We start from the raw sequence: 25,149 nt of genomic DNA, 5'->3' as shown, positions 1-25,149 counted from the left end.
ATCAATCATCGCCTGCCCACGTATCCGTCCTGGGAGCGTCCCCATGGCAACGGGCTCATCAGCTGACTCAGGCTGCTGACCTCAGGATGACGCACGGTGTGTGACGTGAGGACTCGTGGTTGAGAGCAGCGAGCCAGCCCTGCGCCAATACTCTCAGGATCGTGCCTTTATTTGGGTGAATGAGGAAAAGCTGCAGAATTAACCCTGTCTGCAGTGGATTCCTCCCCCCCCCCCAAGTCTAGGTGATCAGTTGGGGAGGGGGATTAACCAGATTCAGTACCCTAATGTAACATCTATCTCAAAAAAAGGATAACTCCAGAACTTTTAAAATCAAAATTAAGCCCCTGTTGGTTATTCCTTTTCCCAATTCTCTCTTTGTTTGAAAGTTTCCCACCATCACGGGCCTTCCTTTCGTTCAGAGAGAGGGTCCTCGGGGCGTAATTCTCCTCGGGTAAGGATCAGGCGTGACGCCCGATTCACACCGAACGGCACAGAGAGGGGGCAGAGCGGACTGTCACCGGCTCCCTCCTACCAGTCTGACCAGGTAGGAACTGGTGAAACTCACGAGGGAGTCACATCGTTTATTGGGGAAGGGGAAGGGGGAGGGGGAGGGTTTGTAATATTTTTTAATCCATCTTTCCCATTTCAGATTTTATCTGCAAAGTCTAACACTCAGAATCTGGTAATAATTGTTCAGGGAGAGTAGGCAGAGAGCGAGGTATAGAACCAGCATAGACACACCGAGACTCTGCTCAGCATCTCGTCGGATAAAAGTCATAGTATCATAGTAGGTACAGCACAGAAAGGGGCCATTCAGCCCATCGTGTCTGTGCTGACTCTTTGAAAGAGCGATCCAATTAGTCCCAGTCCCCTGCTCTTTCCCCATAGCCCAGTAAACTTTTTCCTTTCAAGTCCGACAAGATTGTCTGGTTAATTCTGAGAGGCTATAAAATCCTGTGTGTGTCATTTGGGGTTTTTAAGCCACTGTCTAAATCTTAGAAGTTCCCACAAAAGCTCCATCTTATGGTCTCAGTGGGTAATGTTTGCTGTCCAGTTACCGACTCCATCCACCACAACCAGCAGAGTCCCTGGTACCATCCCCGCTCTGTGCTGAGCTCAGCCAGGGAGGGTGTTAGGGGGCTTCAGTCAGGCTCATTGCCCCCCATCCAGGTTAGAGAGAGGGGAAATCAGCCAGGGTTCCTGCTCCTGATCACTGTCCAGTGACCCCTGGGTTAGAGAGAGGGGAAATCAGCCAGGGTTCCTGCTCCTGATCACTGTCCAGTGACCCCTGGGTTAGAGAGAGGGGAAATCAGCCAGGGTTCCTGCTCCTGATCACTGTCCAGTGACCCCTGGGTTAGAGAGAGGGGAAATCAGCCAGGGTTCCTGCTCCCGATCACTGTCCAGTGACCACCCTCCCCTGGGGTACTTGCAGACTTTGGGCGAGGGTTGAATAAGACTTGGTTGTCATGCTCATGCAGTCGAATAGTCTGATGACACTCCACTGCACAGACTGAAGCAGCGCCTGTAAGACCATAGCCAGTGTGGGTCAACATGGGTAGGGTGGGAGGGATGAGCTGAGACACCCAGAGGGAGAAGCTGAAAGCAGCAAAAGCAAAAAAGACAAATATCCAATTTCTGGGGGTGTCCCCAGAAAGGATTGAATTTGCAGGTTCAGGGTTGGGGGTAGTCCATGGGGGAGGGAGGGGTCACTCTGCAGCCCCTCCTTGTCCGAGTCCAGGTGACCCTGGAGGGTGTGGAGTCCTCCAGTACCCACTGAGCCTTCCGCGACCGATGGACACCTCAGGGAAAGAGTGACTCCGACACCAACACCAATGTCACAATTTAATTGTTGAGGTGATTTCTAGTTGCTCTCGTGAACGTGTTCATTTAATTGGATCGTTTGATTATTTTATTATATTAGTGGTGCTCCAGGCCACTCGTGCCACCCCTATTGGTCCAATTAAAATTGGCCCCAGAAAGGTTTGGTTTAAATAGCCTGGGGAAATCTCAGTCTTGTTGAAGTTGTACAAGACATTAGTAAGGCCACACTTGGAATACTGTGTACAGTTCTGGTCACCCTTTTATAGAAAGGATATTATTAAACTAGAAAGAGTCCAGAAAAGATTTACTAGGATGCTACCGGGACTTGATGGTTTGACTTATAGGGAGAGGTTAGACAGACTGGGACTTTTTTCCCTGGAGAGTAGGAGGTTAAGGGGTGATCTTATAGAAGTCTATAGAATAATGAGGGGCATAGATAAGGTAGATAGTTAAAATCTTTTCCCAAAGGTAGGGGAGTCTATAACGAGGGGGCATAGATTTAAGGTGAGAGGGGAGAGATACAAAAGGGTCCAGAGGGGCAATTTTTTCACTCAAAGGGTGGTGAGTGTCTGGAACGAGCTGCAAGAGGCAGTAGTAGAGGCGGGTACAATTTTGTCTTTTAAAAAGCATTTGGACAGTTACATGGGTAAGATGGGTATAGAGGGATATGGGCCAAGTGCAGGCAATTGGGACTAGCTTAGTGGTATAAACTGGGCGACATGGACATGTTGGGCCAAAGGGCCTGTTTCCATGTTGTAATTTCTATGATTCTATGATTCTATAATGATTGGAATTCCCTGCCCCTCACATTAACCCGGATAATAAGAAAGAAAGAGACATGCATTTATATAGCACCTTTCATAACCTCAGGAGCATTTTACAGCCAATTAAGTACTTTTGAAGTGTAGTCTCCGTTGTGATGTAGGAAACGTGGCAGCTAATTTGCGCACAGCAAGATCCCACAAACAGGAATGTGATAATGACCAGATCATCTGTTTTCAGTGACGTTGGTTGAGGGATAAATATTGGCCCCAGAACATGTGGACTAAATTGTTATAAACTGAGTTACAAAATGTGTCAGTTTGCACAGTGCAAACAGGCTGTTCTACCCCCTCGTTAGACTCGTGCAGGCTCCGTGTTCTGTGATAATTATTCTCCGATACTTTGAATCTCTCGCCAGGCTCCCCTGCTCCTGGATCGTTACCATCAGGTGCAGGTATCTCAGTGAGTGTCACACCGTCGGTGTTTAGTAAGGCAGGTGTGTGTCTCATACACTGGAAGCCGCTGCTGTTACCATGCGTTTTACCCTCCATCTGTTTCCTGCCAGGTTTTCTCCCCTGCTGTGCCCAAGGCACTGACTCTCACTGGGGCACTGGGTGCAGGGATATTGGCTGCCCACTGGCACCGCACCCAGATGGGCGAGATGGTGATGCCCACGGGCGTCACAGCCGGGCGTAGCCCCCTGCCCTCTCACACCTTCCAGAGGGGGTCAGGACAGGGAGCCCTGGGCCAGCTCCCTCACCTGGGGGCACCCAGGCCAGTCGCAGCTAATTCAAGGGTCGCACAAGCATCTCCCCAGCACCACATCAGGCACAGGAAGCACGGCCCTGTGCCAGGGTACGGGAGGGCGTCCGAGGCCCGGGGACGGGGAATGATGCTCAATGCGGGAGTCAGGGGTCGGGAGACGGGTGTCGGTGCTCGGGGAATGACGGTCACTGCGGGAGTCGGGGTCGGGAATGATGCTCAATCCGGAAGTTGGGGGTTGGGAGACAGGAGTCGGTGCTCAGGGAATGATGGTCACTGTGGGGGTCAGGGTCGGGGAATGATGCTCAATGCGGGAGTTGGGGGTTGGGAGACAGGGGTCGGAGGTTGGGGAATGATGGCCAATGCGGGGGTGGGGACGGGATCAGGATTGGAGTCGGGGTCGGAGTTCGGGGTTGGGGAATGATGGTCAATGGGGGGGTCGGAGAACGATCGTCAATTCGGGGGGTCAGGCTGGGGGTTGTGGTTGGGGCTGGGGGTTGGGAGTCAAGGATTGGGGAATGATGGTCAATGCCGGGGTCGGAGGCCGGGGCTGAGGGTCAAGGATTGGGGAATGATGGTCAATGCCGGGGTCGGGGGCCGGGGCTGAGGGTCAAGGATTGGGGAATGATGGTCAATGCTGGGGTCGGGGGCCGGGGCTGAGGGTCAAGCATTGGGGAATGATGGTCAATGCCGGGGTCGGGGCTGGGGGTCAGGGATTGGGGAATGATGGTCAATGCCGGGGTCGGGGGCCGGGGCTGAGGGTCAAGGATTGGGGAATGATGGTCAATGCCGGGGTCGGGGGCCGGGGCTGAGGGTCAAGGATTGGGGAATGATGGTCAATGCTGGGGTCGGGGGCCGGGGCTGAGGGTCAAGCATTGGGGAATGATGGTCAATGCCGGGGTCGGGAACTGGGGCTAGGGGTTGGAGTTGGGGAATGATGGTCAATGCCGGGGTCGGGGGTCGGGGCTGGGGGTTGGGGGTCAGGGATCGGAGAATGTTGGTCAATGCGGGGGTCGAGGGCAGGGGTCAAGGAATGATGGTCAATGTGGGAGTCGGGGGTCAAGGATTGGAGGGTGGCCGGGACCCGTTAATAAAATGACTGCACATCTGTCTGCACAGCTGGGCGACAGTCTGCGTGAGCTGGGATTGGCTACTGCCTGGGCAATGGGTGATGCTGCTACAGGCTGTCTGCATTCCGATTGGCTCCGCTGGATGAGTGAATGGCGAGTGGAATGCTAACCCGGATTGGTCGAACATGCAGAGCGCTGTGATTGGTCTATGGATGGCGTGACATATCTGTGAACGTGTGAGTTAACAGATGTGATTGGTGCTGGGGTTGGGGGGCTGTGATTGGTGCGGGAGTTGGGGGGCTGTGATTGGTGCTGGGGTTGGGGGGCTGTGATTGGTGCGGGAGTTGGGGGGCTGTGATTGGTGCTGTGGTTGGGGGGCTGTGATTGGTGCGGGAGTTGCGGGGCTGTGATTGGTGCTGGGGTTGGGGGGCTGTGATTGGTGCTGAGGTTGGGGGGCTGTGATTGGTGCGGGGGTTGGGGGGCTGTGATTGGTGCGGGGGTTGCGGGGCTGTGATTGGTGCTGGGGTTGGGGGGCTGTGATTGGTGCTGGGTTTGGGGGGCTGTGATTGGTGCGGGGGTTGGGGGGCTGTGATTGGTGCGGGGGTTGCGGGGCTGTGATTGGTGCTGGGGTTGGGGGGCTGTGATTGGTGCGGGGGTTGCGGGGCTGTGATTGGTGCTGGGGTTGGGGGGCTGTGATTGGTGCTGGGTTTGGGGGGCTGTGATTGGTGCTGGGGTTGGGGGGCTGTGATTGGTGCTGGGTTTGGGGGGCTGTGATTGGTGCTGGGTTTGCGGGGCTGTGATTGGTGCTGGGTTTGGGGGGCTGTGATTAGTGCTGGGTTTGGGGGGCTGTGATTGGTGCGGAGGTTGAGGGGCTGTGATTGGTGCTGGGTTTGGGGGGCTGTGATTGGTGCTGGGTTTGGGGGGCTGTGATTGGTGCGGGGGTTGAGGGGCTGTGATTGGTGCGGGGGTTGAGGGGCTGTGATTGGTGCGGGGGTTGAGGGGCTGTGATTGGTGCGGGGGTTGAGGGGCTGTGATTGGTGCGGGGGTTGAGGGGCTGTGATTGGTGCGGGGCGGTGAGTCCTTGTTATAAGCGCATTTGCTGCATGTCCTTGAACGGAGATTTGTTTGAACTTCGAGCCGAGCGGCGCATTTTCCGATTGGAGCCTGAGTTCTGTGAGCGGCGTCATTGCAAAAACAGCGGAGGAAACCGAGCCTTTCACTGACTTAAAAGCTGCTCCGAGCCGGGAGCCGGGGTCTGAGTCCCGGGAGTCCGAGTCCGAGTCCCGAGATTTACAGCCTGTGTTTTATTTGCTGGGAAATTCCTGCACCATGAACCCGGCCCCGGTGATTCCCTCTAAACAGATCCACAGTTTCATCAGGAACCCGGCGCTGCCCCGGGACGGGCTGTTGGGCGCAGGTAAGCGCCGGTCACCGGCAACTTCCCCCGGGCCGTGAAACCATCGCCGGGGGGGAGGGGGGGGCCCGTTCACACTGTGAGTTCGGTCGGAGCGGCCGCTCATTCTCATCAGAGTTAAAATCTGAACTTGTGATAAACGCGATCTTTAAGAATAACCGTTTCACCGGGGACGCTTTAACCGCCGATTTTTATTTCAAGTTTCTTTTCCTCTTTTCCCGACTTCATTCATTCTCCTGGGACAAAAAACCCCCCGAGACACGGGACCGGGCTCCGGACCCCCGGGACCCCCCGCTTCATTCATCGGAGAGAGCGGAGGGTCGAAAATTACCCTGGGGGGGGGGGGTTTATTGATGGGTCCCGGGGGGAGGGGGGGGGATTTATTGATTGAATCTATGGGTCAATGAGCCGCCCCGGGACCGGGTGAATTCGGGGAGTTGCGGGGCGGCGGCGCCCGGTCACTGCGGTTTCCTGAACTTTGTGGAGTGGCGGCGGGTTAATGGTGAGAGTGAGGGCGGCCCGGGGCACCGTGCCCACCCGGGGCCGCGGCTCCACTGCGGCCGGGGAGCCGCCTGTCGAGGCTCGGGGTCCCGGTGCGGGGCACAGGCAGAGCCCGCTTCACATCCCAGAGCGGCTCCGGAGTTAAAGTCTGCGCCGGCGGCCCGCCCGCCCGACCCGGGACCCCCGCCCGACCCGCGCCCCACCGACCGCCCGACCCCAGGGACCGCGCCCCACCGACCGCCCGGGACCCGCGCCCCACCGACCCCCCCCCGCCCGACCCGACCCCCCGGGACCCGCGCCCCGCCCGACCCGACCCCCCGGGACCCCCCCCCCCGCCCGACCCGACCCCCCGGGACCCCCCCCCCGCCCGACCCGACCCCCCGGGACCCCCACCGACCGCCGGCCGACCCCCCGGGACCCCCCCGCTTTCTCTCTCCCTTTTCTTTCTCTTTCTCTTTAATTGCCGGCTGCTGATTGGTCTAAATCTGTATCTCGTGCTTCCCGCTCGCTCCTCCGCAGCTGCTGATTGGCCCGTGGGATAATTTTGCAACACTTGGAATTTAGGCGCTAATTGGATCCCGAGTGTAACAACCGGCCGCAGGACGGCTTCTGATTCGTCAGTTGGGGGTAGGCGGGGCCACGGGACTAGTGAGGGGGGAATGGGGGGGGGGTGGGGGGAAGGAGACAGGGGAGGAGGGGGTGTGGGGAATGGGGGGGGGGTGGGGGGAAGGAGACAGGGGAGGAGGGGGTGTGGGGAGGGAGGGGGACGGGGTGGGGGGGGGGCAGGGAGACGGGGGAGGAGGGGGTGTGGGGAGGGAGGGGGACGGGGTGGGGGGGGGGCAGGGAGACGGGGGAGGAGGGGGTGTGGGGAGGGAGGGGGACGGGGTGGGGGGGGGGGCAGGGAGACTGGGGAGGGAGGGGGACGGGGTGGGGGGGGGGCAGGGAGACGGGGGAGGAGGGGGTGTGGGGAGGGAGGGGGACGGGGTGGGGGGGGGCAGGGAGACGGGGGAGGAGGGGGTGTGGGGAGGGAGGGGGACGGGGTGGGGGGGGGGCAGGGAGACGGGGGAGGAGGGGGTGTGGGGAGGGAGGGGGACGGGGTGGGGGGGGGGGCAGGGAGACGGGGGAGGGAGGGGGTGTGGGGAGGGAGGGGGACGGGGTGGGGGGGGGCAGGGAGACGGGGGAGGAGGGGGTGTGGGGAGGGAGGGGGACGGGGTGGGGGGGGGCAGGGAGACGGGCGAGGGAGGGGGTGTGGGGAGGGACGGGCGAGGGAGGGGGTGTGGGGAGGGACGGGGGAGGGAGGGGGTGTGGGGAGGGAGGGGGACGGGGTGGGGGGGGGCAGGGAGACGGGGGAGGGAGGGGGACGGGGTGGGGGGGGGCAGGGAGACGGGGGAGGAGGGGGTGTGGGGAGGGAGGGGGACGGGGTGGGGGGGGGCAGGGAGACGGGGGAGGGAGGGGGACGGGGTGGGGGGGGGCAGGGAGACGGGGGAGGAGGGGGTGTGGGGAGGGAGGGGGACGGGGTGGGGGGGGGCAGGGAGACGGGGGAGGGAGGGGGTGTGGGGAGGGACGGGGGAGGAGGGGGTGTGGGGAGGGAGGGGGACGGAGACAGGGGAGGAGGGGGTGTGGGGAGGGGGCAGAGCCCCGGCAGAGTTTGATGCTCAGACCGGATGAACCCTGCGTCTCCCCGGATAAGATGCACCTCTGGGCGGCAGCAGGTGGGGACCCCGAAGGGATTGCAGAGCAGGGGCGGAGGGAGTGGGCAGTGCCCCTGGGATACCCCCACACCCCGGGGGGGGGTGGTACCGTATCATTCTCCAACGGGCAGCGTATGTCCCCCAAACATGGAGCACCCCAGGGATGGTCCCAGTAAATCAGGTGGGGTCAGTCGGGACTGATCCTGATTCATTTTAAACCCTTTTGCTTTATGTTTCCACAGTGAAGGAACGGGAAATGTTTGAGAAATGTTATGAGGTCGGCCCAGTCCTGGGGAGCGGAGGATTCGGGACAGTTTATTCCGGAGTTTGCCTTTCGGATGGAGCTCCAGTAAGTGTGTGTTCTGTTGAAGACGTGTGTGAGAGTCGAGCCTGTCCCTCTGGCTCTGTATTAAACGGACCTTTCTGTACGTTGCAGGTTGCTATCAAACACGTGGCTCGGGAGAGGATCACTGACTGGAAACCACTGGTAAGAGACTGGCCGTTAAACAGAACCATCTTGTATTCTGATTTTGGTTTGTGTGTGATGGTGGGCTGTGAATTCAGGCCTTGGTGATCAGCGCTCCGTCCTGCTCGGTGGTCGGCCGCACGGCCCAGGAAGATCCCGACTTCCATTCCTGTTCTGTCTGAGTTAGCACATCACACTGGTGGGAGTGGGACGGGGTAGGGGGTTGACCTAGGTTAAGAATGGAACACAGTTTCACTCCTGATCACGATTCAGTTGATTCTGGAAAGCCAGCAAGGATGTTAAAAGCAAATCGTGTGATAGAGTTTTTTAATGACATGACAGAGAGGGTAGATGAGGGTAATGCGGTTGATGTGTATATGGACTTTCAAAAGGCGTTTGATAAAGTGCCGCATAATAGGCTTATCATCAAGATTGAAACCCATGGAATAAAGGGGGCAGTAGCAGCATAGGTACAGAATTGGCTAAGTAACAGGAAACAGAGTAGTGGTGACCGGTTGTTTTTCGGACTGGAGGGAGGTGTACAGTGGTGTTCCCCAGGGGTCGGTGCTGGGACCACTGCTTTTCTTGATATATATTAATGACTTGAACTTGGGTGTACAGGGAACAATTTCAAAATTTGCAGATGACACAAAACTTGGAAGGGCAGTGAACAGTGAGGAGGATAGTGATAGACTTCAAGAGGATAGACAGGCTGGTGGAATGGGCGGACACGTGGCAGATGAAATTTAACGCAGAAAAATGCAAAGTGATACATTTCGGTAGGAAGAATGAGGAGAGGCAATATAAACTAGAGGGCACAATTCTAAAAGAAGTACAGGAACAGAGAGATCTGGGAGTATATGTGCACAAACCATTGAAGGGGGCAGGGCAGGTTAAGAAAGTGGTTAAAAAAGCATACGGGATCCTGGGCTTTATAAATAGAGGCAGAGAGTACAAAAGTATGGAAGTCATGATGAACCTTTATAAAACACTGGTTCAGCCACAACTGGAGTATTGTGTCCAGTTCTGGGCACCGCACTTTAGGAAAGATGTGAAGGCCTTAGAGAGGGTGCAGAAGAGATTTACTAGAATGATTCCAGGGATGAGGGACTTCAGTTACGTGGATAGACTGGAGAAGCTGGGATTGTTCTCCTTGGAACAGAGATGGTTGAGAGGAGATTTGATCGAGGTATTCAAAATCATGAAGGGTCTAGACAGTAGATAGAGAGAAACTGTCCCCATTGGCGGAAGGGTCAAGGACCAGAGGACATAGATTTAAGGTGATTGGCAAAAGAACCAAAGATGACATGAGGAAAAACCTTTTTACACAGCGAGTGGTTAGGATCTGGAATGCACTGCCCGAGGGGGTGGTGGAGGCAGATTCAATCATGGCCTTCAAAAGGGAACTGGATAAGTACCTGAAAGGAAAAAATTTGCAGGGTTACGGGGATAGGGCGGGGGAGTGGGACTGGCTGGATTGCTCTTGCATAGAGCCGGCACAGACTTGATGGGCCGAATGGCCTCCTTCCGTGCTGTAACCTTTCTGTGTGGATATTGGTTGAGGATGGGATTAGGTTGTGTTTCAATAGTCAGCCCACATTGTCCGGGCTCCTGTGAAGAATTGAGTGAGGTGTGAGTGTGGCTGTGATCTGTAGAAAGTGGTTTTAAAAAAAAATCTAATTTCCTTCCCTCCCCCCTCCCCTCCCGCAGAACGGATCCATGGTGCCGCTGGAGATCGTGCTGCTGAGGAAGGTGTCGACAGGATTCCGAGGTGTGATCCGACTCCTGGAATGGTTCGAGCAGCCGGACAGCTTCCTCCTGATCCTGGAGCGGCCGGAGCCCGTGCAGGACCTGTTTGATTTCCTCACTGAGCATGGCGCGCTGTCCGAGGACGTAGGCCGTGCGTTCTTCGGTCAGGTGGTGCGAGCGGTCAGTCACTGCCACGACTGTGGGGTGGTGCATCGCGACATCAAGGACGAGAATATCCTGGTCGATCTCAGGACGGGGGAGCTCAAACTCATTGACTTTGGCTCCGGGGCGTTGCTACGGGATACCGTGTACACAGACTTTGATGGTAAATATCTAACCGGGTAAAGATTCCCTCTGCCTCGGTCTCTGTCCCTAACCTGTATACTGAAGTCTCTGGTGTGTCTTGTATTGCAGGTACACGGGTGTACAGCCCCCCGGAGTGGATCGTCTGTCACAGATACCACGGCCGTTCAGCCACTGTGTGGTCCCTTGGGGTCCTGCTCTACGATATGATCTGTGGTGACATCCCGTTCGAGCACGACGAGGAGATCGCCCGGGGGAAAGTCTTCTTTCACAGGCACGTTTCTAGAGGTACGGATCCCCGAGTGGGATGTGCAAAATGATTTAAAATATCTGTTTTAATCATTGACTGTCGTGTATCTACAGACAGTCCCTGTCGAACATTCCCATTATAAATGTGGTCCTGGGAATGTATAATGGGAACCACCTCTTCCATGGTCACCATCACCCTATTGAGGAAAGACCTAGAACCACAAAGCATTGTTTTAATGGGGAAACATAATGAGAACAGAAATTTTAATGTGGATTTTACCCTTCATAAATATATAAATAGAATGAGCTGCCGACTCGCTGAGCCAGGTTTCGTGCTCCTGGAGATGATCAGTCTCAGGCCCGATATTTGCTGTCGTTCCCGTTAACTTTGCCAAAGGTCCATTTTCAGACCTTTCCCGTTTTTGGGCTGTAGAATCTGACCTCTCCTCCAATCACAGCTGACAGCCGCTTTGTGCCTTTTGTGTTGCAGAGTGCCAGAATCTCATCCAATGGTGTCTCTCCCTCCGACCGTCCGATAGACCAACCCTTGATCAGATACTGACTCACCCGTGGCTCCAGCAGGGGAGTTTCCTCAAACAGGGGGCCGGGGAGCTGGGCATGAAGGGTCTGGAGGATCAGTCCGACAGCTCCAGTCAGGAGAGCTTGTGAGAGCCGCGGGCTCTGGGCACGAGGGCTGAGGAGAGGGAGCCATGTCGGAGTGCGTGTTACCGACTGAGGAAGCTGCAGCAGGAAACGAGGGGGCCAGGGGTGCAGCCCCCCCCCCTCCCTTGTGATGGATACGGGTACAGATCAGAGCTGGCGACAGGACTGAGTTGGACGCAAAGTTCTCGATCTTGAAGATGCAGTGGAACTGGGTCATAGGCCCTCGTGGGGGCATTCTGAGGCCACGTGGGCAAGGGACCCAGTCAGTCACTTCATGGGGCCCATGAGCAATCTGACAAAGCGGTTGGTGTTTTGGGCGGAAGTGAAACGGTGCCCGTGCGGAGTCTGAGTTTATTACAGGGGTTGGTGAACAATTCTCCTTACTGTACAGGTCTGTCAGTGTATAACATGGGTACAGTACTGGTGGGGACAGGTCTGTCTGTATAACACTGGGGTACAGTACTGGTGGGTCCAGGTCTGTCTGTGTATAACACTGGGGTGCAGTACTGGTGGGTACAGGTCTGTCGGTGTATAACACTGGGGTACAGTACAGGGGGTACAGGTCTGTCTAACACTGGTACAGTACTGGTGGGTACAAGTCTGTCACTGTAACACTGGGGTACAGTACTGGTGGGTCCAGGTCTGTCGATGGTGGGGTCGCTCTGCGGGGAGTGTATAAGTGTAATCGTGTAACAGTTTGTTGGTTTAAATCAGTTTTTTTCCTTTTCTCGATGTACTGAAGTTGTGACTAACACTCGTGTTTCTACAAAGCACAAACAAACTGTTAAATGGAGACAGTCACAAACCTTTGCAGTGCATCAGGAGCCTGTTAAATGGGCCCACGCTTTAACTCGTGGGCAGGGTGTCTCTATTTAGACAACTCCATGCACAGTCAATGCAAGAATCTATGCAAAAAGTGACTTTCTATCCTGCTGTCTGACACTCTCCTGATGGCCATCAATGTAGAAATGCTGCTGCCTGGCGTTTATCATGAAATCGCCTTTCTCAGGGAATCTGAAGAGTGAAGGAGAGAATTCATCGCCATGAAGACTTTCTCCCAGCTTACTGAGCTGGGGTTCAAGGGTCACTGCATCCCACAGCCTTGACCCACAGAGTCACCACGGAAACACAAGGCAAAGTTTCAAAGCTAAATGTGTTTCTGTCCTTGGGGTTTTCTGTGATTGTGAGGTGTGATTGAGAGCGCTCTCCAGCTGCAGCTTGATGCTTGTGTTTTTAAAAAGTAAATAATGGGATGGAGGCACAGGCCCTAGCAACCGTTACTACGGAGGAAGTTGTGTCGATACCTTTCGCACTTTTGAAGTTTACAGTGTGCGTGAAATGGAAACACAGGAACTTTCATGAGTCCTTGTTTCTCAGAATATTTATTTGTCTTCGACCCTTCCAAAGATTTGTTCTTTCGAACCACTGTACCTCCCGCCCCGCCCTCAAATAGATCAGCCACAGGACTCGTGGGAATCCTGCACTGTTGGGGATCGATTTTTTTTTTCACTTGAAAGTTCAGTTTGTTTTATGGGTTGTGTTTTTTGAGCTGAGCTGGAGGGTGTCCAGGTTTAATCTCTAGTCCGTGCTAACAGTAGGGGTTCTGATTGGCCCTCCCTAACCTTGGGTCGATCAGCCCAGGTTCTCACCCTCATCGTTATCCAGTGATCCCCACTGGAAATGATCCTGTTTGGACAGGATCGTGCTGAGCCGTATCTCCGTTGCTGCTGACGATCGTCGTCCGGGACGAGGGTGGAGAATGGGGGCATCAGACTGTTCCTGCAAGAGGTTGGGCTTTTAGGAGAGGAAATACTTCAAAATGTCCACTTGACACTGTGATTTAAAGGGTTGTCCCATGTTTGACTGTTACATTGATTGGAGACTGATCGTAAACTGATCTGAGACTGTTTGAGTCAAGGTCGAACAGACCCAGAGCCAAAAAGGTGATGCTTTGTGTTTTATTTTGGGGAATCGGTGATAATTGGTGCAGTAAAAGCGCACACACTGTCTCGCTATTAATTTAAATCTGCTGCTGGGCAGATTCTAATTTAATATTTGAATGGTTGGTTATTTATTTCATTGTTTAATTATTTCTATTCAAGATTGAATTCCGTGTATGGAGTTGTACAGGAACCAGGCACTGAGATGTTGCAGTGGAACCAAATTCTGTCTTATTTTTCTATTTAAAAAGAAATTAAAATCATAATGGTAAACCTTGCATTTTTGTCAAGTGTGTTTTTGAATTTAAGGTGAGGTTGGGAAGGTGGGGGTCTCTGCCCAGGCACAGTCTGTAAAGATTGGCCTTGTGGGGGGAGGTCCTGGGAGAGACGGCTGTCGGAGGAGCCCCGGCAGGACATGAGGTTTTTTTTGACAACTGTTCAGCAAGTTTTTTTACGCAGTGTTCTGATCTGGAATTCACTGCCTGAAAGGGCGGTGGAAGCAGATTCAATAATAACTTTCAAAAGGGAATTGGATCAATACTTGAAAAGGAAAAATTTACAGGGAAAGGGCAGGGGAGTGGGACTGATTGGCTAGCTCTTTCAAAGAGCCGGCACAGGACGATGGGCAGAGAGAGCTCTCCAATTAGTCCCAACCTCCCCGCTCTCACCTGCAAATTTTTCCTTTTCAAGTATTTATCCAGTTCCTTTTTTGAAAGTTATTATTGAATCTGCTTCCACCGCCCTTTCAGGCAGTGAATTCCAGATCATAACAATGCGCTGTGTTTAATTTTAAAAAAAAATTCTTCTCCTCTGGTTCTCTTGTCAATTACCTTTAATCTCTGTCCTCTGGTACCGACCCTCCTGTCACTGGAAATAGTTTCACTTTTTTTAATACATTTTGGAAATGTGCTCATTGTGACATGCATGAACACAATAGATTTACAGACGGGGAGAATCAGCCAGTAATGAAAGATCTGTGGTTCATGTCATCCATTAACCACAGCTGGGAATAATGGGAGATGTGGATCCAAGTGTCTGCCACATAGATTCTGCCTCATTCATTTAGCTTCCAAATACAAAACTGAAATCCTATCGAGGGAGGCAATTCAACTCTCGCAGACACAGGTCAGGGAGCTGCCCAGGGTACCACACAGGCTCTGGGTTGGGGGGGGAAGGGGCCTGGTCAAAGCTCAGCTCTTGGTCTTGTAGGAAGGACCCCAGGTGTTGGAGTGGGATGCTGGGTTACAGAACGTCTGGGTTCTCGGTCTGTCCCACCGCCGTTACAACAGTGACTACGTTTCAAACGTCCTTCGTTGGCTGTAAAGCGCTTTGGGACATCCTAAGGTAGTGATTGGTGCTATAGAAATGCAAGTTCTTTCACTAAACCCCAGATTCGACAGTCACTGTAGGTTGGGCGGTGCTCGGCCAGAGGAGGGAGGGAGGGCTTTAGGACCTAACACAACTTCCTCCCACGTCGGATATTGAGGTGTCGACCCTTCTCAAACGGGGAGGGGAGGAGCCAACCCCCCAGACCACCAAGTAGAATAATCGGACATGACATAACATCCAATGAGGTAAACAATGTGGAGGATAGTTACAGACTTCAGGAGGACACAGACAGACTGGTGAAATGGGCAGACACATGGCAGATGGAATTTAACGCAGAGAAATGTAGAGTGATGCATTTTGGTAGGAAGAATGAGGAGAGGCAATCTAAACTAAATGGTACAATTTTAAAGGGGGTGCAGGAAGAGAGCGACCTGGGGGTGTATGTGCACAAATCGCTGAAGGTGACTGGACAAGTTGAGAAGGCTGTTAAAAAAGCATATGGGATCCTGGGCTTTATTAATAGAGGCACAGAGTACAAAAGCAAGGAAGTTATGCTAAACTTTTATAAAACACTGGTTGGGCCTCAGCTGGAGTATTGTGTTCAATTCTGGGCACCGCACTTTAGGAAGGATGTGAAGGCCTTAGAGAGGGTGCAGAGGAGATTTACTAGAATGATTCCAGGGATGAGGGACTTCAGTTATGTGGAGAGACTGGAGAAGCTGGGATTGTTCTCCTTAGAACAGAGAAGGTTAAGGGGAGATTTGATAGAGGTGTTCAAAATCATGAGGGGTTTTGAGAGAGTAAATAAGGAGAAACTGTTTCCAGTGGCAGAAGAATTGGTAACCAGAGGACACAGATTTAAGGTGATTGGGAAAAGAACCAGAGGGGAGATGAAGAAAAAAATATTTACACAGTGAGTTGTTATGATCTGGAATGCGCTGCCTGAAAGGGCGGTGGAAGCAGATTCAATAATAACTTTCAAAAGGGAATTGGATAAATACTTGAAAAGGAAAAATTTGCAGGGCTGTGGGGAAAGAGCAGGGGAGTGGGACTAATTGGATAGCTCTTTCAAAGAGCCAGAACTAGCAAGATGGGCCGAATGGCCTCCTCCTGTGCTGAATCATTCTATGATGGCATTCAAAAATATCTAGATTGTAAAAGGGTAAATATCCTGAAAACAGAACAGAACAGCTATCAGGACAGGGAACAGCATGCTCTGACCCCTCCCCCAGCCCTGTATCCATCTCTCTCCCAGCCCTGAATCCGCCTCTCTCCCAGCCCTGTATCCATCTCTCTCCCAGCCCTGTATCCATCTCTCTCCCAGCCCTGTATCCATCTCTCTCCCAGCCCTGTATCCATCTCTCTCCCAGCCCTGTATCCGCCTCTCTCCCAGCCCTGTATCTGCCTCTCTCCCAGCCCTGTATCCATCTCTCTCCCAGCCCTGAATCCGCCTCTCTCCCAGCCCTGAATCCGCCTCTCTCCCAGCCCTGTATCTGCCTCTCTCCCAGCCCTGTATCCATCTCTCTCCCAGCCCTGTATCCATCTCTCTCCCAGCCCTGTATCCATCTCTCTCCCAGCCCTGTATCTGCCTCTCTCCCAGCCCTGAATCCATCTCTCTCCCAGCCCTGTATCCGCCTCTCTCCCAGCCCTGTATCTGCCTCTCTCCCAGCCCTGTATCCGCCTCTCTCCCAGCCCTGTATCCATCTCTCTCCCAGCCCTGTATCCATCTCTCTCCCAGCCCTGTATCTGCCTCTCTCCCAGCCCTGAATCCATCTCTCTCCCAGCCCTGTATCCGCCTCTCTCCCAGCCCTGTATCCACCTCTCTCCCAGCCCTGTATCCGCCTCTCTCCCAGCCCTGAATCCGCCTCTCTCCCAGCCCTGTATCCGCCTCTCTCCCAGCCCTGTATCCACCTCTCTCCCAGCCCTGTATCCATCTCTCTCCCAGCCCTGTATCCATCTCTCTCCCAGCCCTGTATCCGCCTCTCTCCCAGCCCTGTATCCACCTCTCTCCCAGCCCTGTATCCATCTCTCTCCCAGCCCTGTATCCATCTCTCTCCCAGCCCTGTATCCATCTCTCTCCCAGCCCTGTTTCCATCTCTCTCCCAGCCCTGTATCCGCCTCTCTCCCAGCCCTGTATCCATCTCTCTCCCAGCCCTGTATCCATCTCTCTCCCAGCCCTGTATCCATCTCTCTTTCCGTACTGTATTCCCCCCCACCCTCTCCATTTCTGGTACTGAGCCACACAGACCAGATGGCTGCTTGCTGATCTCAGATGGGGCAACAGTCGGGGATCTATATTTAGCCTCAGTGTCTCTGAGCTGGGGAGGGGAGAGCTCAGCCAGGGTTCCTGATCCTGATCACCATCCAGTGAACCCTGCTGGAAAGTGGTTGTGTGAATGGACTATAGATGAGGAGGGGGTGGTGAAGCACCCCATGGTAGAATAGCCTGCTGACATTGTCTTGTTGAATGTGAACTTGGCTGCTGTATCGGAGAGCAGCCAGCACCCCCGGAGTCGAGGCGCTGCACAGGGAATCAGAGGGACATGGTGAACAATGTGTGCCAAAACATTGCCATTTCTGTACAGAAAACAATGACATTCTATTGGTTGTTTGCTCCACTCACCCGATAACTGTGACGCTGTGTGTCCTTGTGCTGCAGAATCAGTGTCTTCACTTTATCACCACGAGAATGGGCTGACTCATCTCCCTCTCCCTCTCCCTCTCTTTCTCTCTGTCTCTCTCCCCTCTCTCTAACCCAGGGGTCACTGGACAGTGATCAGGAGCAGGAACCCTGGCTGATTTCCCCCTCTCCCTAACCCAGGGGTCACTGGACAGTGATCAGGAGCAGGAACCCTGGCTGATTTCCCCTCTCTCTAACCCAGGGTTCACTGGACAGTGATCAGGAGCAGGAACCCTGGCTGATTTCCCCTCTCTCTAACCCAGGGGTCACTCACTCCCATTGAATTGAGTCTGATAAACCTTCTCACTCACTCCCATTGAATGCATCGACTGATCATAAATGCCGAAGTATAACTTTTGAGTCCAGTTGTTGAATATCTGTATTTAATGCTCAGTCACACTGAACCCACCCAGTGCGCCTGGAAATAGCTACACAACTCAAAGTTTCAATCCCATTTCTATAAATCTGGTCAGTTTGCCTCATTTGAGAAAGTCACTGCCAAGTGTAAAACTGAACCCGCTCACCAGGAGCAGATATAACTGGGGCTGAGTTAACTCATCTCAGCTGGGGTTACAGTTGCCAACTCTGGTTGGACATATTCCTGGAGGTTTCTTTACATGACTTACCCCCGCTAAGAGCCCAGCCCCCACACTCCTGCCATTGGTCGCCCGACACATCAATCCTCGCGGTTCCACACCAATTGGAAAGCGAACAGATTCTTTGTAATCTGATTGGATGATTCTTGGCTGTCAGTCAAACACCACTTTGGTAAATTCAGTGAATGGAACTCGATTCATTACAGGCACCCAAAGCAGGGACTACAGACTATCGCTACCTCTATATGATCCCATCAAACACTCCCAGGGCAGGTACAGCACGAGTTAAATATAGAGTAAAGCTCCCTCGACACTGTCCCATCAAACACTCCCAGGGCAGGTACAACACGGGTTAGATACAGAGTAAAGCTCCCTCTACACTGTCCCATCAAACACTCCCAGGGCAGGTACAGCACGGGTTAGATACAGAGTAAAGCTCCCTTGTTACATAAGGTTAAATCTCACGGGATCCAAGGTGAGGTAGCCAATTGGATACAAAATTGGATTGACGACAGAAGACAGAGGGTGGTTGTAGAGGGTTGTTTTTCAAACTGGAGGCCTGTGACCAGCGGTGTGCCTCAGGGATCGGTGCTGGGTCCGCTGTTATTTGTTATTTATATTAATGATTTGGATGAGAATTTAGGAGGCATGGTTAGTAAGTTTGCAGATGACACCAAGATTGGTGGCATTGTGGACAGTGAAGAAGGTTATCTAGGATTGCAACGGGATCTTGATAAATTGGGCCAGTGGGCCGATGAATGGCAGATGGAGTTTAATTTAGATAAATGTGAGGTGATGCATTTTGGTAGATCGAATCGGGCCAGGACCTACTCCGTTAATGGTAGGGCGTTGGGGAGAGTTATAGAACAAAGAGATCTAGGAGTACAGGTTCATAGCTCCTTGAAAGTGGAGTCACAGGTGGATAGGGTGGTGAAGAAGGCATTCAGCATGCTTGGTTTCATTGGTCAGAACATTGAATACAGGAGTTGGGATGTCTTGTTGAAGTTGTACAAGACATTAGTAAGGCCACACTTGGAATACTGTGTACAGTTCTGGTCACCCTATTATAGAAAGGATATTATTAAACTAGAAAGAGTGCAGAAAAGATTTACTAGGATGCTACCGGGACTTGATGGTTTGACTTATAGGGAGAGGTTGGATAGACTGAGACTTTTTTCCCTGGAGAGTAGGAGGTTTAGGGGTGATCTTATAGAAGTCTATAAAATAATGAGGGGCATAGATAAGGTAGATAGTTAAAATCTTTTCCCAAAGGTAGGGGAGTCTATAACGAGGGGGCATAGATTTAAGGTGAGAGGGGAGAGATACAAAAGGGTCCAGAGGGGCAATTTTTTCACTCAAAGGGTGGTGAGTGTCTGGAACGAGCTGCCAGAGGCAGTAGTAGAGGCAGGTACAATTTTGTCTTTTAAAAAGCATTTGGACAGTTACATGGGTAAGATGGGTATAGAGGGATATGGGCCAAGTGCAGGGAATTGGGACTAGCTTAGTGGTATAAACTGGGCGACATGGACATGTTGGGCCGAAGGGCCTGTTTCCATGTTGTAAACTTCTATGATTCTACACTGTCCCATCAAACACTCCCAGGGCAGGTACAGCACGGGTTAGATACAGAGTAAAGCTCCCTCTACAGAGAATCAGCAGCCAGTGCAGAGTGTGGGACCGACCATCCCTCGAAATTCTGACTGATGACTGTGGAGAGGCCGCTGACTGTAGCGAGGGTTCTTATCCCGGGGGCACACGTTACAAATGAAGGCCCTGAGGGGGGGGAACCCTTTGAGCAGCGTTACATTTGAAGGAAAGGGTTAACTGAGCCCCTTTTAAACATTACGTTTGAAAACTGCAAACTCAGCAACTGTAGGAATTGGAAGAGCTTTTCGAAGTTTCGAACAGGCCTTTGATTTGTAAAATCGACTGATAAGGACGTGAAGGAGCAACACACGATGTGATTCAGGAACCACTGAGGCAGCGAGGATCGGAGACACGAAGGCCAAAAGAAGAGGAATTCAGAGGAGCTTGAAATAAAACTCCGATTACAGGATGGACGTCCAATGAGAAGAAAGGACCTCGAGTGCCGAGAGGAGCTGATCACTGGAACTGCCCTGATGCTGAAATCCTTCATTTTTAAGGTTTTATGTGTCGCTTGTTTTACCCGATGCTTGTGTGAATTGTTTAAATCATTAAATGATCACATTGCAAAGTCTGCACCAAGTAGGGTAAGGCTGTCGGCATTGTTTGATTTGCTAATGTGAATTATAACAAAACTACTTTCTTTGACTGACTATTGTCCCGGTTCAAGAATCACTGGAAATCAGGATCACCCTCCAGCCCTGAGATCCCGTGAGGGGCTGACGGTCGGTCTCACGCCACAAGTCCAACGTCGGCCATTTTATGTTGTGTCCTTAGGGTTTTCGGTTTTGTTAAGGTGGGAGAACAGAGGAACATCCCAGAATTTCACGGCCAAGGAAGTTAGGGGAAGGAAAGAAAGAGAGAAAAACAGAACTTGCATTTAGATAACCCCCTCCAGAACCTCAGGACGTCCCAAAGCACTTTACCGCCAATTAAGTACTTTTTGAAGTGTAGTCACTGTTGTAATGTAGGGAAACAGTCCAGAACAAGGGGGCAGAACCTTAAAATTAGAGCCAGGGCGTTCAGGGGTGATGTCAGGAAGCACTTCCTCACACAAAGGGGAGTGGGAATCTGGAACTCTCTCCCCCAAAAAGCTGTTGAGGCTGGGGGTCAATTGGAAATTTCCAAACTGAGATTGATCGATTTTTGTTACATAGAATTTACAGCACAGAAACAGGCCATTCGGCCCAACAGGTCCATGCTGTGTTTATGCTCCACATCTCACCCTATCAGCATATCCTTCTATTCCTTTCTCCCTCATGTGTTTATCCAGCTTCCCCTTAAATCCATCTCCACTATTCACCTCAACTACTCCTTGTGGGAGCGAGTTCCACATTCTCACCACTCTCTGGGTAAAGAAGTTTCTCCTGAATTCCCTATTGGATTTATTAGTGACTATTTTATGTTTATGACCCTTAGTTCTGGTCTCCCCCACAAGTGGAAACATCTTCTCTCCATCTACCCTATCAAACCTTTTCATAATTTTAAAGGCCTCTATCAGGTCACCCCTCAGCCTTCTTTTTTCTAGAGAAAAGAGTCCCAGCCTGTTCAGCCTCTCCTGATAGTTATAACCTCTCAGTTCTGGTATCATCCTAGTAAATCTTTCCCACTGGTATTAAGGGTTACGGTACCAAGGCAGGTAAATGTAGTTAGGGTACTGATCAGCCACAATCTAATTAAATGGCGGAACAGGCTCGAGGGACTGAATGGCCTCCTCCTGGTTCCTATAACCCTTTGATCCCCTGGACGCAGGCAGGAAGGAGTTACATGCTCCTTGTGGACAGTAGATGATCTTTGCTTGTATGAACTGAAAAGTCTGCTTCCTCTGACTCCTCATCGACATTTCTGTTTTTCGCAGATATCCTCTGGAGGCCCTCAGTCACTCTCCCTCCGCCCCCTCTCCCTCCGGCCCCTCTCCCTGCGGCTCCTCTCCCTCCGCCCCCTCTCCCTCCGTCCCCTCTCCCTCCGGCTCCTCTCCCTCTGGCCCCTCTCCCTCCGGCTCCTCTCCCTCCGTCCCCTCTCCCTCCGCCCCCTCTCCCTCCGCCCCCTCTCCCTCTGCCCCTGCAAGCAGGAGCTTTAAGGAAACTATTGATTGTAATCGATGTGCATCGGCCTTCCTGGCCTCTCAAATATAAATGTCTTTTCTTTTCTGTGTATATTTAGATCGCTGCCTCTGACTGTGTCTGGGCTGCTCTGGGTTTCTTCGAGAGGTGCAAAGAGTGGGGGGGCAATCAAACCATTAACCCTTTCCTGTCCTGAGACTTTAAAAGGTCAAACCTGTCTCATCATCTTTCAGAAACATCCCACATTGCTTCACGGGAATTAAATACTTGGACACTGATATGTTGGCAAACACAACAGCCATTTTGCAAACAGCAAGATCCCAAATACAGCAATGAATTGGCTTATTTTTGGTGGTGTTGGTTGAGGATTGAACGTTGGTCACGATACTGGGTGAGTGCAGAAGGCAAGGCTGAAGCGTTTGCAACTGTCCTCAGCCTCCTCCCACGATCCCCACCATCACAGATACCAAACTTCAGCCAATTCATAGAAAGGTTACAGCACAGAAGGAGGCCATTTGGCCCATCGACTCCGTGCCAGCTCTATGCAAGAGCAATCCAGCTAGTCCCACTCCCCCGCCCTTTCAAGTACTTATCCAATTCCCTTTTGAAGACCATGATTGAATCTGTCTCCACCACCCCCTCGGGCAGTGCATTCCAGTTCCTAACCACTCGCTGTGTAAAAAGGTTTTTCCTCATGTCACCTTTGGTTCTTTTGCCAATCACCTTAAGTCTGTGTCCTCTGGTTCTTGACCCTTCCACCAATGGGAACAGTTTCTCTCTATCTACTCTGTCTAGACCCTTCATGATTTTGAACACCTCGATCAAATCTCCTCTCAACCTTCTCTGTTCCAAGGAGAACAATCCAAGCTTCTCCAGTCTATCCACATAACTGAAGTCCCTCATCCCTGGAACCATTCTAGTAAATCTCTTCTGCACCCTCTCTAAGGCCTTCACATCTTTCCTAAAGTGCGGTGTCCAGAACTGGACACAATACTCCAGCTCTGGCCGAACCAGTGTTTTATAAAGGTTCAACATAATTTGATTCACTCCACGTGATATCAAGAAACGGGTGAATGCACTGGATAAAGCAAAGGCTACAGGTCCTGACAACATCCCAGCTGTAGTACGGAAGAATTGTGCTCCAGAACTAGCCAAGCTGTTCCAGTACAGCTACAACACTGGCATCTACCCGACAATGTGGAAAATTGCCCAGGTATGTCCTGTCCACAAAAAGCAGGACAAATCCAATCCGACCAATTACTGCCCCATCAGTCCACTCTCAATCATCAGCAAAGTGATGCATGGTGTCGTCGACAGTGCTATCAAGCGGCACTTACTCTCCAATAACCTGCTCACCGATGCTCAGTTTGGGTTCTGCCAGGACCACTCGGCTCCAAACCTCATTACAGCCTTGGTCCAAACATGGACAAAAGAGCTGAATTCCAGAGGTGAGGTGAGAGTGACTGCCCTTGACATCAAGGCAGCATTTATCATTGTATCATAGTAGGTACATCACAGGAGGAGGCCATTTGGCCCATCTTGCCTGTGCCAGCTCTTTGAAAGAACGATCTGGTTAGTCCCATTCCCCTGCTCTTTCCCCATAGCCCTGCAAATTTGACCAAGTGGCCCTAATAATACTGGTCAATGGGAATCAGGGGGAAAACTCTCCAGTGGCTGGAGTCATACCTCGCACAAAGGAAGATGGTAGTGGTTGTTGGAGGCCAATCATCTCAGCCCCAGGACATTGCTGCAGGAGTTCCTCAGGGCAGTGTCCTAGGCCCAACCATCTTCAGCTGCTTCATCAATGACCTTCCCTCCATCATAAGATCAGAAATGAGGATGTTCGCTGATGATTTCAGTTCAGTTCCATTCGCAACCCCTCATATAATACAGACACTGACTCTCACTGGGGGACAGTTCCACAGACACTGAATCTCACTGGGATACAGTTCCACAGACACTGACTCTCACTGGGGGACAGTCCCACAGACACTGACTCTCACTGGGGGACAGTTCCACAGTGACTGACTCTCACTGGGGGACAGTTCCACAGACACTGACTCTCACTGGGGGACAGTTCCACAGACACTGACTCTCACCGGGGGACAGTTCCACAGACACTGACTCTCTCTGGGGGACAGTCCCACAGACACTGACTCTCACTGGGGGACAGTTCCACAGACACTGACTCTCACTGGGGGACAGTTCCACAGACACTGACTCTCACTGGGGGACAGTTCCACAGACACTGACTCTCACCGGGGGACAGTCCCACAGACACTGACTCTCTCTGGGGGACAGTCCCACAGACACTGACTCTCACTGGGGGACAGTTCCACAGACACTGACTCTCACTGGGGGACAGTCCCACAGACACTGACTCTCACTGGGGGACAGTTCCACAGACACTGACTCTCACTGGGGGACAGTCCCACAGTGACTGACTTTCACTGCGGGGGTCGGGGGGGGGGTGGTTTAAGCCGGGTCCCCCGAGGCCCACAAATGACTCATGCTAGTTTGGGGACATTTGCTGGACACAAATTTATGTTTTTTTTGTGACTTTTTGGGGGTTTCCCGGGTGGATTGTGAAGTGGGTGAGGGGCTATCTGGGAGGCTGCAAATCGGAGAAATGTTTTGGGTCGGCTGTGACCAGGGAGAAACATTTTGCTTCATATGATTGGTGAAGACGGGAAATACAAATAACCAATTAGAAAGCTGAAAACCCAGAGAGTTGGCCAGTGACAGCTCACTGTCAGCCATGGCTCAGTGGGCAGCAACTGTCCATTTGGATGTTAGAAGGTCATGGGTTCACAGGCCCACTCCAAGAGACTTGAGCACATAATCCAGGCTGAACCTCCCAGTGCAGTACTGAGGGAGCGCCGCGCTGTCGGAGGGTCGGTACCGAGGGAGCGCCGCGCTGTCGGAGGGTCGGTACCGAGGGAGCGCCGCGCTGTCGGAGGGTCGGTACCGAGGGAGCGCCGCGCTGTCGGAGGGTCGGTACCGAGGGAGCGCCGCGCTGTCGGAGGGTCGGTACCGAGGGAGCGCCGCGCTGTCGGAGGGTCGGTACCGAGGGAGCGCCGCGCTGTCGGAGGGTCGGTACCGAGGGAGCGCCGCGCTGTCGGAGGGTCGGTACCGAGGGAGCGCCGCGCTGTCGGAGGGTCGGTACCGAGGGAGCGCCGCGCTGTCGGAGGGTCGGTACCGAGGGAGCGCCGCGCTGTCGGAGGGTCGGTACCGAGGGAGCGCCGCGCTGTCGGAGGGTCGGTACCGAGGGAGCGCCGCGCTGTCGGAGGGTCAGTACGGAGGGAGCGTTGCACTGTCGGAGGGTCAGTACTGAGGGAGCGCTGCACTGTCGGCGGGTCGGTACTGAGGGAGTGCTGCACTGTCGGAGGGTCAGTACTGAGGGAGTGCTGCACTGTCGGAGGTGCTGTCTTTCAGATGAGATGTTA

General features: G+C 52.9%; 1 protein-coding gene across 3 annotated transcripts; it reads left to right on the top strand.

Moving 5' to 3' along the window:
* The first annotated feature begins 420 nt into the window (after positions 1–420).
* Positions 421–13,669, top strand: LOC137333963 (serine/threonine-protein kinase pim-3-like). Of its 3 annotated transcripts, none has more exons than XM_067998333.1 (6): positions 421–544; positions 8,264–8,370; positions 8,458–8,508; positions 10,198–10,561; positions 10,651–10,827; positions 11,279–13,669. In XM_067998333.1, the coding sequence occupies exons 2-6, from the start codon at positions 8,278–8,280 to the stop codon at positions 11,455–11,457; spliced, it is 864 nt and encodes a 287-aa protein (XP_067854434.1). In that variant the 5' UTR covers positions 421–544; positions 8,264–8,277; the 3' UTR covers positions 11,458–13,669. The 3 variants fall into 3 exon arrangements, with proteins under 3 accessions (XP_067854434.1, XP_067854435.1, XP_067854433.1); XM_067998334.1 differs by lacking the exon at positions 421–544 and adding an exon at positions 5,514–5,832 and having other exon boundaries at positions 10,651–10,813; positions 11,279–11,409; XM_067998332.1 differs by lacking the exon at positions 421–544 and adding an exon at positions 5,516–5,832.
* Positions 13,670–25,149: the final 11,480 nt, after the last annotated feature.

This window comes from Heptranchias perlo, chromosome 17 (assembly GCF_035084215.1).
Source record: "Heptranchias perlo isolate sHepPer1 chromosome 17, sHepPer1.hap1, whole genome shotgun sequence".
Classification (NCBI taxonomy): Eukaryota; Metazoa; Chordata; class Chondrichthyes; order Hexanchiformes; family Hexanchidae; genus Heptranchias; species Heptranchias perlo.
This window is presented reverse-complemented; position numbering and strand designations above follow the sequence as displayed.